We start from the raw sequence: 13,256 nt of genomic DNA on the forward strand, positions 1-13,256 counted from the left end.
TTTTTACTTCTCATTGTAATACTGTTTTCTCTGTAAATCAGGTGATGGGTCTGCTGAACCCAGGCGGCGTGCCACACCAGCCCCAAAGCGACTACGCCATCTCCCCCCTGACAGGCGGCCTGGAGCCCCCCAGTGGCATGGCCGCCAGCTGCAGCCAACGCATTGACCACATCAAGGGTCTGGAGGGTCTCTCCAGCGTTCCCTCCATGTCAGCGCTGCCCTCCCTGCCCAGCTCCCAGTCTTACTGCACCCCGTCCTACAGCTCACCAGGCTACACAGTGGACCACGTCGCGTCCTACCAGTACAGCCAGTACGGGCAAAGTAAGGTCAATAAACGTCCCCTTTTTTAACTCCACACATCTTGACATCTACACTGGCAAATTCAAACAAATACATAATCAACATATTAGGAGGTTTTCTTATACTTCATTGATGTGTAAAAAAATAATCAAAGAGGAAATAAGATGCAAGCAAATTTCTCGTTAAAGTATTGATGTAAGAATCAATACTTTTTTATTGGAAATTTATGGGATAAACTAACACAAAGTAATTGATTATTGTGAAGCAGAAGAAAAAATGAAACATGGGTTTAAAAATAACAAGAAATTATTTATTATTATTATTACTTATTTATTTACTATGTAGGTAAATTATTGGTATGCAATGGATATTAATTGACTAATTTGATTTAATTAAAAACTTATATTTTCATACAGTGTTATGCAATTTTACAGTTAGCATTTGTTATTGCAATATCAATATGTGTCAAGAAGATGTGGGCTAATTATCATCAGTTTCTCCATTGCAATATTCAGCAATAAATTCACAATTATAAGATTCCCTGATGTCATGCAGTTCTTGTTCCTTATATGTTTGCGGAAATACATAAAACAATCACAAATCCAGCTTTCATAATGCATTATAATGACTGCTTCAGGACTGCTTCTTTCCTTAAATCAAATGCTTTAAAAATTATAGGATTAATACATTTTATGTTGCTCAAATAACGTTAAAAACAATATTCTTCCGAATCATCCCTATAGTTGTTCCAAGTCAGACTGAGCATGAACGTAAAAGAAGTTTATAAAAACTAAATATCAGGACACATTGTTAAGATATCAGCTTTGATGACAGATGTTAACTGACAAAAGCAGATTTTTCATTTCCCCCCTGTAGTTTATTGGAGAAAATCACGTCCGCTTCAACCTAAACCGTTTCAGTCACTCTTGATTTTGTTTGATGATTAGATTATTTCTTCTTTTTTTTCCCTCTACATATAGCTAAAATTTAACTTTTAGAAATATGAAAGTGAAACAAAGATGAGTAAAATTGTATGTCAAACTTGTACATTTATTTAAAGTAAAAATGCTAATTTAACAGCTAAATTAAATTAGGTTGAAACAACTGCTACGTTTAGTTCTTTCCATCCATGTTGATTCTTTATTTTTTTTATTGAAATTTACATGGAGAAAGACAAACTGTATGCAGTGCCATAATAAGATCTACCAGTTACTGCATTGATTTTGATGTCTTTAAGTCAGATTGTAGTTCTGATTAATTAATAATTGTGCTTCCACCCACATAAATCAACAAAGTTGTGACAAAATACTTTTCTCAGTCCTCAGAGATTACGTAACAACATCAACATTTAGCCAATTTTCTGTGTTTTTTATGACGCTCCGTTCCAGCTTTCTGCTGGAATCTGCAGATCTTGGAAAATAAAATACTTGAAGCAAACCAGCCAGAGGGGAGGGTGATCATGTGCCTCAGTTCTAACGTCTGGATCCACCACGCTGCCTGTCCCTCTTCCTCCGCCCTGTCATGTGCTCTCAAGTGTTGGGGTTAATTGTGCAGAGCTGATTAAGTATAAGCCATAAACGTCCCGGCGCTGTTAGTGAGCTCCACGCTCGGTTACACGGCAGAGTCAGCTCCCATCAGGGTGAAGCGAGGCTGCAGCCCTGTCTGCTGGCCCCCCTCAGAGCGTTTCCCCCCAGAGGATCCCTGCAGCCAGAGGCTCCCTCACATCACATTACCCACATGCTAAACGACTCAAATCAACTTCAAACAAGCCTCCGTCTAACTTCGGAGGACAACGTCACTCTCCGTCACAGCATGATTACAGCGGCCGGCGTTTCCAATTGTGGTCCGCAGGGGGTTGGCCAATCAGGTTCATCCACTGACCCCATGGCAACCTCAACAGAACCGGGAACCTTCAAAGAGAGCGGAGAGCTCGCCTCTGCCTGCCTCCATGTGGCTGCAGGTATCAAATGAATAACTAACTTAATATCCGAGAGCAGCAAATGTCTAATGAAATATCGCGGTCAGATATCTTAATGTGGACAGAAGAAAGAGAATGAGAGTGTGGCAGTGTGTGCATAAAGGACAGCACACACACTTGCACACTTCTCCGCAGCGCTGCACGGCTGAACGGTCCATCTTGATGTGATTAATCAGTGCGACTGGATAGCCGGTGTGCGGCTGGGTTTGGAGCTGCGTAGGAAAAGGTCTTTTCTGGGGGTGGACAGATCCTAACAGCCTCTGGCAGGTCGACTATTGGAAACAGGTGGTCGGATTGAGGTCAGCTGGGGAAGCAGCGCCGCTGCAGGTTCCAATACTCCGTCAGAAACTGGACCATAACTGAGCTCTCACCGGACTGCCTCAGGGAAAACACAGCGGCAATCCATGAAACACTTGTTTGTTTTTAGTCGGGCAATGTCACTGTTGCCAAGGAGATGTCTTTCTTCTTTTTTTTTTCCTCTGCAAAGGTTACCTTCCTGTCAGGGCAGCCATTAGATATTTTGTCTTTGCTTACGGTAATTTGTGAAGTTGTGCAATTTTCATAAAACAGTGATCCAAATTATAAAACAAGATTTTCAAACCAATCATTTGAGACATCTCTTCTACAACTCATATAGTTTATGTATATTTTATTACTTTTTAGTAAATTGGTCAACTTTTTGACCTGAACCTGAACAAATTAGCAGACGGTTTTCTATGCATTTATGCAAACTGTAGAATTGAACATAGTATCAAATATTGGTAACACTTTATTTGAAGGGGGGTGAATAAGACTGTCATGACACTGTCATAAACATGACATAACATGTCATGAACATGAATAAGCCTTCATGAATATTTATGACTGTTGTCATAAAGTGTCATTCGGTAAATTATGACACTTTTAATACAAAGTTGGCATTATTCAAAATGTCTTTGTTATGACAACTTGACATTAACCAAGAAATCATTACTGTTTAAACTTTACCTTTAATAACATAAAGTTACCTAATTTTTAAAGTGCAATCATTAATACTTTTATAACAAATTTATACCAGTAATGATTTCTTGATTAATGTCAAATTGTCATAACAAAGACATTTTGAATAATGTCAACTTTGTACTAAAAGTGTGATAATTTATCGAATGACGCTTTATGACAACAGTCATAAATATTCATGAAGGCTTATTCAAGTTCACAACAGGTGTTATGTCATGTTTATGACAGTGTCATGTCAGTCTTATTCACCCCCCTTCAAATAAAGTGTTACCCAAATATTTTGTATGTACAGTTCAACATGTCCACCAAACGTTACTGAATAACCTAATTACTGTATTCTGTAACAAATGTAAGTTTGTCTTACATGCGCCAGGATTAATCAATGATGATGCATTAAATTTAACATTTAATTCATTTATTTCACATAAAATGAACTCAACTTTCATCATTTCCACACTGTTCAAAGTTCCTCATAGTTGATGCTTTAATTATAACCACAAACTTTAATTATAAACACAAGTTTTATAATAGGCAAAGACAGCTCAAAGTTATGAAGTGGAAGTAAAAGGTTACATGGTTTCCAAAACTTTGTACAAATAAAGTATAGTAGTCATTTGTGTTGTTTTAGCTCCATCTTTTGAACTGCTTTGTGTTGGTGTGTCACATAAAACTCAAATAAAATACATTGAAGCTTCTGGTTGTAACTTAGCAAAACGTGGGTGTGAATACTTTATGTAAGGTGCTGTCCTGCCTCTTTTTCCCTCTTCCTCACACCTCTTCCATCACCCTGCCCTGACCTTCCCATCCAAATCACATTTGTCAGATGCTATGCTAACAACAGCCATATGTCAGCGGAACTAAAACACATGCCCAGAATTTATGGCAGCCATATATCTCTTTTATCATCTTTCCACCTAATATTCCCTTCGCACTGGGAATACTTTAACACTTGCTTTCTCCATTCTCTTTCACAGGTGCCCTTCCTTATTTGAGGCCTGAGATCACCTGATCAGCCGTGTCACAGAGGGACACGTCCGCGACTGAAAAGCCTTAACGTTTGGACCAAAACCTGCTTTCGTTTATTATGACACATTCCCTGCTGCAGGATCTTCTCTGTGGAGCGACAGACTATTTCAAAAACGTAAAAGAAGGGATCATAAGATAGAATATTAGAGCAAAGGCTGCACACCGATAGTAGACATTCCTGCATCTGCCGCAGAGAGGCACTTTCCACTGACATTAGCAAAGATCACAAAGTGTCTCTGCTTGTGTCGTCTTTGGAAAGACCCCGAACCCGACTCTGCACGGCAGCCTACCTTAATGGGAACAGTTTACATACCTGAGCGTTGCATCATCACTTGTAAAATTCCACATATCATCTTCATATCAACCCCTCCCAGTCGTAGCAGGAAAAGGAAGGGGCTCAGTTGATTTTTGCTACGTTCACTCATTTGAGATGTCCACACCCCACACATGGAGAGAAATTCCAGAGAGAACGAAAACAAACACAAGCTAATGAATCTGGGGCTTTTTTTTCTTTTTTTTTTTTTCTACTGTATCAGACGCCCTAATGTACACTCCAGCTGTACAACAGGCAGAGTTTGGTCAAGCGTCCCCCCCCCCTCCCCTCAAGTACCCTGTATTTCCCTGTCTCCGCTCTGTCTTGCTGGTGTTTTCGGACGCCAAGGCGAAAATCCCGGCCTTTTGTAGTTTTTCAGAGCAACTCAGAGGAGGTCAAAGGGTGACTTAGGCGAGAGTGACAGATGAGAGAGCTGGCAGTGGAGGGAAGCGAAAGAAGTAGCTTTAAAGAAGAGTGGGGAGGGGCGGAGGAGACAAGCAAGATCGATCGCAACGTAAAAGAAAACCTTTAAAGGTCCCGTCTTGCTCAGAGAAAGCCAACGGGTCACAAGTCACGACTGAGGGACATTTGAGAAACTGAAAGAGTTAAAGACTGAAGGCAGCCATTTGCCCAGGTGACCAAAAGTGCAATATCACATATCTTAGAGACCACCCTCCCATTAAAAGCTGTTTGAAGACAAATACATGCATAAGATACATGTCTGGAAGTCTTAAGAAACACTTTGGATTCATACCTTGGATCAAATTTTGAACATGTGTGCCTTAAAAGCTTTTGGGTCCAAAACAAATAGGCAACACTTCTAACACTGAGGGGCAACGTTTCAAAAAGGACGAAGGGACAAAATGGAAGAAACACAAAGCCAAAACTCTGCAGTTTATTACTTTGTGTTGCTTCTGACCTATTTATTGTCTTGCAGTTTGCAAAGGAAATAAATGCTGATTCGATTTCTGATGCATAAAGTCCTGGTCTTAAAGCTGCAGTATGTAACTTTTATAAAAAATATATTTGTTGTTAAAACAGTCATTGAGTCATGACTCTGAGACAGATCATCTGCGGAAAAAATGAAGCTGCTCTGCCTCCTCCCTGTGGTTCTGCTGCCAGCTGTAGAAATACACCGCTTGTGTGGGGTGTGAGCAGTGCATAGAGGAGCATGATTGACAGCGCCAAGACCCTCCACCTGGCTCTGATTGGTTGTTTCTGACCAAGCGGTGTATTTCACAGCAAGGATGCAGAGGAAATCAATAATTTTGTCAGATTGTCTTAACTCATATTTTACTGTCAATACATAGTGACTGTTTTAACAAAATAAGTATAAATAAATATATTTTTAGTAAAGTTGCCTACTGCAGCTTTACGTACTTGTTGTGGATATAAATGTCAGATTCATTTTGGGAAACTGAACTGTTCACAAGAACTGGGTGCACTACTTTGAATTTATTGCAAATTTTCTTCAGTCCAAACTGGGTCAAAAATATACACGCAGGCCCCAGTTGTACATCCAACCTAATATTCGGTCATAGTCCCATAGCAGGTTGCAGAGAAACCAGAGAAATATCCTCTTCTTCCAGCTACAACACTGACTGGGAACTTGACCACTCTTCTAATGGTAATGGTCATTTATGTTGGCACAGACTCAGCTTTTCAGCGTAGTTCATACTTTCTCTGGGCTTAGGGTGGCACCGTCACACAAGCCTGGTATTTGCTGCCTTTATTCAGAAGCCAATGGGATGTTTGTTTAATTTCATCGCCCTGCTGTGTCCAACTTTCATTGAGTGTTTGAATTGAAGGATATTTTTACAATCCAGGAGTAGCCGTGCATCAGTTTGTGTTATCCACTGCTACCACTGGAAGAATAACAGTACCTCATCAAGATGGTATCACCATGCTTTGTGACTAGATAGCTACCAAACAAGTGAAACTTGGACACAAATGAGTGTTCCAACAGGACAATGATACCAGACACATAAAACCTTTTTTAAAGGGGAGTCTTTTATGTAAAATCAACATACACCCCCCCCCCCAAAATGTTGCTTTGATTCTGTTATGCATTTTTAACAAATCCTTGAATCTCCCATGGCAGCCATCTGGGGGAGTCTAAACACCTCTCACACAAAATCTCTCCCACTCCTTCAAACTAGCGGCAGCAGCAATTAGAAAACACCTGTTTTAACGGCACGTCTGCTGCGCCAGGACTGGTTGTAAACAACATCATGGAGAAGCATTGCAGTGATGACGTACTGAAAGCAGAGCGTCGGAAAGAGTTGGAGCTTCTTAAAGTGACGGAGGTCCATTTTAAGGTGTCAGATTCAGTTATAACGCAAAGTCGAATTTTGATACTCCGGTTTCATAACAACTGAAGGCAGCATAGTGACTTGATTGTGCTATAAAATGAATCAGGATTAGAAGAGTGGCCAAATATTCAACCTCATGTATGCGAGGAGTTTGTTGGTGGGTATAAAAAGTGTTTGGTTTCTCTGTACCTTGGCGTCATTAAGAGAAATATTCGCTTAATGACACGATTGAAAAAGAAAAAGAACGATTTAGTTGCATCACGAAAAAAAACAAAAAAACAAACTAACTAAAATGACATTCATGTCCTGATAAGTCGGTTCACATTTTTGAGCAGAGCTGTACATGTCTATTGTTATTACGTGGTGTGTCAGCAGTGTTATGGAAAACTATTCAACGCGGTCCAACAGAGTGGCGGCTTCAAAAGTACTTCACCCATAAAACTTCCAGAAGCGCTTTTGTTTTTGTCCTTCAGTCTGCACAGACTGACGCAGCCCTTTCATTCCCATGATATATAAATATTTTTTTTGTATTACTTGACAAAGCGATGTGACGTCACGTCACGTGTACAAGCGCATTATAATTTCTATTTATAATAAAAGAAACCCCCTGAAAATAGCTGATGTTTTGATCTCTTTTTTTTTTTTTTTTTTTTTTTTTTGCTAAATGGACTCTTTGTGCCATTTTCGTTTCGTGCTGCAGCAGAGGAAGAAGAAAGGCGAGCGAATGAGATTCCCCTGTAAGGACGAATGAAAGTGCGGCTCATGTGAAGGCGGCTCATGTGAAGCTTTCAAACCAAAATAGGCCTGCGATCAGCAGACACATCAGAGTTGACGCTGAACACAGCAGGCTTTCTCACGGATGCAGACATCTGCATTGGTGTTTATTAATACCCCTCTCCCCATACTTACTGTAACAAACTAACTTTTGTTTTGCAGCCTCTCGACGCAGAGAGCGAGCCTTAAAGCATATTGTACAAACAGCCGGCACCCTCCGAACCCCCCCCCCCCCCCCCCAAAAAAAAAAAAAAAAAAAAAAAAAAAACATGCACCGTGCTCACATCCACAAGGCCCCCTCTGTGTGTGTTTGTGCTCCACATGCATTCATACTTTCTATTCACTTATATAGTGTTGTTTCTGTGAGCGCATGTGTTCATGCAGCCCGAGGGTGTTGAGCCTAATTATAACATTCTTCTGATTAATCGTGTCTGCTCGCCGGCCGGCCTCGGAGGGGCGGCGCCGCCGCGCGCAGCTTGTGCAGCAGGACCACACACTCTATAAATAAAGTCTGAGTCAATAACAACGCCGAGGATCACTCATAGTCTTGTCAGCTCTGTTTGCTGAGCGTGAGTAATTCAGCTATTGTGAGAACACTTGAGACACACACACACACACACACACACACACACACACACACACACACACATGCATGCACATACACTCACACACTGGAAAAGCACAAGCAGCAATGCTCAGATCTCCCAGTTGGCACACATACACATACACACACACACACACTGTTTGCTTTCTTAATCAGTCCATACCATTAAAGATGAAGACAAATCACACCTGTTGGGTTCCTAAATTGAGACATTATTTTAATTAATGAACACTTCCCTGCACTGAGAAGCCCATTATTTCATTAATGCACCCCGGGGTGTAGTTGTAAGCAACTATTTTAATGACGTCTCAAACGGCCACATAATGATAAATATTTTAGACAGAAATCCAAATCAAACAAACTAAATTTCCCCTCTCATTAAATGTTAATATCAATATTGTGAAACAACACACGCTCTGTCCCAACGGCTGTTTCATACATTTGTGTGTAATTTTTTTTTAGGAAATTCCGAAAAGCAAAAAAAAAAAAAAAATTGTAGTTGGCAAACTCTATGAGCTGTTTTCTGTTTGCTTGACTGATTTATCATCACAGTCTGAGTGTGTATGTCTGAGACATAAACAAACAGACAGATGTGTTGGCACCCCTTCTAACGATGTGTAAATGTCATCTCAGTACATGGTATTCCAGTGCCATAATCTCACACTGAAAAAATGTTGAAAAATAAATCTTTTTGTTCGAGTTCATTTCATTCAGTTAGGAAACAATCCCAGGCTGAGAAAATAATCCTTGTTTTTGCTGCAGGCACACTTGTTGGTACCCCTTCTGCACTTCTGTTTTGGTATTAAGGCACACAGAGGGATCTGCAGACAATCTCTGCAGATCCTGAGTCCTACGTTTTTTCTCTCCTCTCTTCAGCTCACCCAGCAGCTTTTTTCTATGGCCCTGTGAGGAGTCTTGGCAAGGTGTTTTGGGTCATTATCCTGTTGAAAGACCCAGAGGAAAATACTTTTTCATTTTCCTGGAATATTTGAAATCACCAGGAATTTGAAAAAAAAAAAAAAAAAAACTCACACACTCTCTCTGTCTATCCGTGGCTCCTCCACTACGCTCAGCAGCGATTTTCCAAAAGTCCTTTGGTTCAAACCAAACTCATTTGGAGCATTTGTTGCTTAAAGCTTAATCTTATTTTTATGTTTTTTTTTTTATTATTTTTTTTTTTTTATCTGACCGAAGAAGACAGTTCCAAGTTAAGAACCCAGCAGTTTAGCAAACTCCACATGTTTACATTTCTGTAACAGAAAAGTGACAAACTTCTCTGGGCCTTCCTGGGGTTAATTTTTACTTTAAAAAACTGATGAGACGCTGGAAAAACGGTTGTTTGCTAAAAGGAGTTAGCCTATTAGTAAAGCCCTTGAAGCCTAAAATACCATCTCAACAATTAGCATCTTTGTTCTCATGTTCTTGTGCCTGTATGTCTAATAATTTAGCTGTGTAAGGGATTTTTGAATTCAAAGCGTTGCTTACTTTGTCAATGTATGGTTTTAAGTTGCGATTGATTAATTGCTGGCGATGCAATCCACTTGATTAAAAATTTTAATCGCGTTCCACCGATATTCAAAATATTTAGAACGTTTTTTTTTTGACAACTTTGTCGTTGAGCTCTTGAAGACAGATTTGAATCTGTAGAAACCCTCTGCAGAAATCAGAGAAACAAAATATTTGAAATGTAAAAGCCCAACACACTCTTGCTTTTGCTCTAGTGAGGGAAGCTCTCACGGCCGCGTCGCACCGAGTGATCCAGCATTTCACATCGCAGCAGACAGGCCCCCGGGTTAAAGAATTTGTTTTTCTCTCAGTGTTGTGATCCGACGTGACCTCCAGAATGAGGCTAGCAGCTGCCTCTGTCATTCCCACCGCTGTTGGACTTGTGTGAGGACCGGTTCTGATGGCCCAGGTTTCTCCATACGCTTCTGACCAGCTGCCACTTGGACGGTTTCTCTCTCTGCTTGTGTGGATTTAGCCCAGATGTTCTGGTCTCCTTTCCTGGGCACAGTGAGCATCTGATAGCAACTCTCACATGTAGATGGGAAAACCATCATCATGCACCCTCCTCTTAAAGTGGCATTAAGATTAAATTTCATTTAAAACATACAGAATTAACTTATCTTCAAAAGAACATTAGCTGCACCTCTTCCCGTCTTCATTTAATTGTTCTCCTCAGCCCCGTTGAATCCTCATTCCTGCTCTGCTTCTGCACCAGGTGGAAGGAAGTACAGGGACACGTCCTCCAGCTTTACCCCTGTACACACACTTAACCCCTGACAGCCCTCCTGCATTCACACACTCTGTCATCGCAGGTCCCGGCTGCTGTTGACCTGAGCACTAACACATGCTGGGGACAACTTAACCTCTGGACCTCCAGACAGAAAAACAGATTGTCAGAGGAGAGGGCAGGAGGAGGAGGAGGAGACGGGATCAGGCAGAGACAGAGATGCTTGAGCAGAGGCTGAGTACTGGTATCCATATTATTGTCTGATTTCATTTCATGCATCAGTAGAAAATCTCAACATCTGTTCTCCAAACTCCTCACATACAAATGCACCAGTCAAAATCGTGAGTGTTTCTAACTTGTATTTTCTGTAACTGGCCAAAAGTATTTTTTTGTCATTTTTGTAATTTTGTAAAAAGATTGTCATAGGAGTAGAACAAAAAAGAGGGCTGCACAATAAGTGATAATCAGTTTAGGAATGGGGAAATAATTACTTTTAGAAAAGTAGAATTTTTGCCCCTCGCTGGATGAAGATAGATAAGGATGAGTTTCCTTCTCACATTTCATGACAAAACCCCGTGGCGTCTAACGCTCTCTTTCCCTGGTAGATAGAAGAATGAGATGGAAACAAGTCAGGAATTCAAGCTTTGGCCAAAAACGGTCAGAGCTGGAAAAAAAAAAAAAAAAACTAACAGCAGAAATTCAGAAGAATTGCAGCATAATGCAATAAAATAAGTCCAGCAGACGTTGTTGTAGCTGAAATTCACCCATCATTATCTGGAGGACTTCAGAGAAATTGACTTAGTTCATCGTGAGGAGCAGGAAAATCAGCTGGTAGGTTACATCATCACATGTTTGTGCTGGTCTCTCTCTTGTCGAAACTCGTCATTCAGAGATAAAGACGAAAAAAAATAATTGATACTGTGAGGATGTTGACGTTAAATCAGGTTGTTTCAACTGAAATCTTAACTGAAACATCAGAAAGTGAAGGATGACCAGGGTGTAACCCTCCTCTCACCCAGTGACAGCTGAATGGGGGCACCGGCCCTTCACTTATTGAAATGTTTAACAACTGTAATGTTTGTACCAACTCTTTAAGAGTCTGATGTTTATGCCTTAAGAGAAAAAAAAAATCAGTTTTATTTATTGGTTTCTTATTGAAACTAGTGAATCCTTTTAAACTGGCAGCTTCTTGTTTCTATTCTATTCTATTCTATTCTATTCTATTCTATTCTATTCTATTCTATTCTATTCTATTCTATTCTATTCTATTCTATTCTGTCACCGGTCCAAAACCAAACTACCAGAATAATGTCAAATTCCATGATCCATTGGAGTATTTATGGTCCCTTCCTGCTTTAGAAATACTAAAACTATTTTTCCACCACAGATTTTCACTAAAAGTTCACTGACTTTCATGGTAGCTGGAAGATAGAAATTAGCGTTTTAACCTCTCCTTTAATGGTATATTATCTCAAAGCACCACTGAGCTTCACAGTTCTGATAAAATTTGAGGAGAAAGTCTCATTACCCCTTTTTACTGGGAATTCATCAAATATTTAGTGCTGGTGTTTTCCCTCTGGGCTTAAGCAAAGCTTCAGCATGAAATATGTTTAAAAGAAAAAGAAGCAAAGATAGCTTTTTTACAGGGATGACCAAAGCTGAGAGAGTCGACTTATTTGCACTTTTCCACTGTTGCTTTGTGTGCTTGGGATAACCTGCAGCTGTAAAAGTCCTCGTTTAACTTTCTGACTCCTCTGATGAAAAGCGATCACACACTTTTTTTTTTTTTTTTGCTTTTTCGACAGGTCACCAAACAACATCACACAGAGGAAATTAATTCAGACTGGGCCAGTCTTCTTTTCTGCATGAATCAAACAACAACAAATCCACTATTTATTATTCTTTTCTTCATGAAAAAGCTCGATGCGTTATGCGACACATCTGTGCCACCGGCATCACAGAAGCGACCATGCAAGTTTCCTAAGCGACTCGCTTGAATCCAGTCCGGACCTGACGAACCTGCAGATTCTCTCGTTTACGACCCAGTCCAAAAGAAAAAGTGGTTCCATATCGGCTTGTTTAGGGCTGGTTTCTGGATTTACAGCCTGCTAAACCTCAAAGGACTTCTTCCTCTTTTGGACTTTTTTCCTGTATTTTCTCTCCAAATTCATTCCCCAGATTTAAGTCACAGAGTGAATGTATGTATATATACATAAAGTCTGACAAGTCAAACATTTTCCATGCTCAACATTCGATTTTCCATGCTTATCCAGACTTGAACGATGATAATGTTCCTCATTTAACGTGGCATAGGAACCTGGTGCACCAAGCTGCCAGGTATGAGATATCAGACATGTTTTCCTACACATTATACAAATGATGCATTATGTTCGCAAACCTTAACTGGAACACAGTTTCTTTAACACATACTGCCCTTGATACACTGAAGTTGTCATCCAACATTTATGTCAGGAAGTAACTGGTCCAGGTTCACGTTCTGGACCAGAACTCCAAAACTTTCTGACCTTATTCCTGAAGCGCCAACAGCTGGTGAATGTTGATAAGTATCGGTTACATAGTGAATATCGATGCTCAATAATTGACCTCTCCTTGTTTTGTGAAAGGAAGACTGCCTTGATTCATTTTTTTATGGTCTCACATGATGCTGTGAGTCAATGAGAGAACAGGAAAAGAGTTTTGTGGACAATATGCACAGT

General features: G+C 40.2%; 1 protein-coding gene across 3 annotated transcripts in view; it reads left to right on the forward strand.

The window, feature by feature from the left end:
- The window catches only part of LOC106953863 (paired box protein Pax-3), a 32,658-nt gene extending 25,116 nt beyond the window's left edge, over positions 1 to 7,542 (forward strand). Inside the window, exons 8-9 of one of the 3 annotated variants that reach the window (XM_015042933.1) lie at positions 42 to 326; positions 4,252 to 7,542. In XM_015042933.1, the coding sequence (XP_014898419.1) occupies positions 42 to 326; positions 4,252 to 4,269 (303 nt within the window). In that variant the 3' untranslated portion in view covers positions 4,270 to 7,542. The remainder of the gene's footprint in view (positions 1 to 41; positions 327 to 4,251) is intronic. The other 2 variants (XM_015042935.1, XM_015042932.1) reach the window with 2 other exon arrangements.
- Positions 7,543 to 13,256: the final 5,714 nt, after the last annotated feature.

Source organism: Poecilia latipinna, unplaced genomic scaffold (genome assembly GCF_001443285.1).
Source record: "Poecilia latipinna isolate Pla-1442-1.1 unplaced genomic scaffold, P_latipinna-1.0 Scaffold608, whole genome shotgun sequence".
NCBI classification, from domain to species: domain Eukaryota; kingdom Metazoa; phylum Chordata; class Actinopteri; order Cyprinodontiformes; family Poeciliidae; genus Poecilia; species Poecilia latipinna.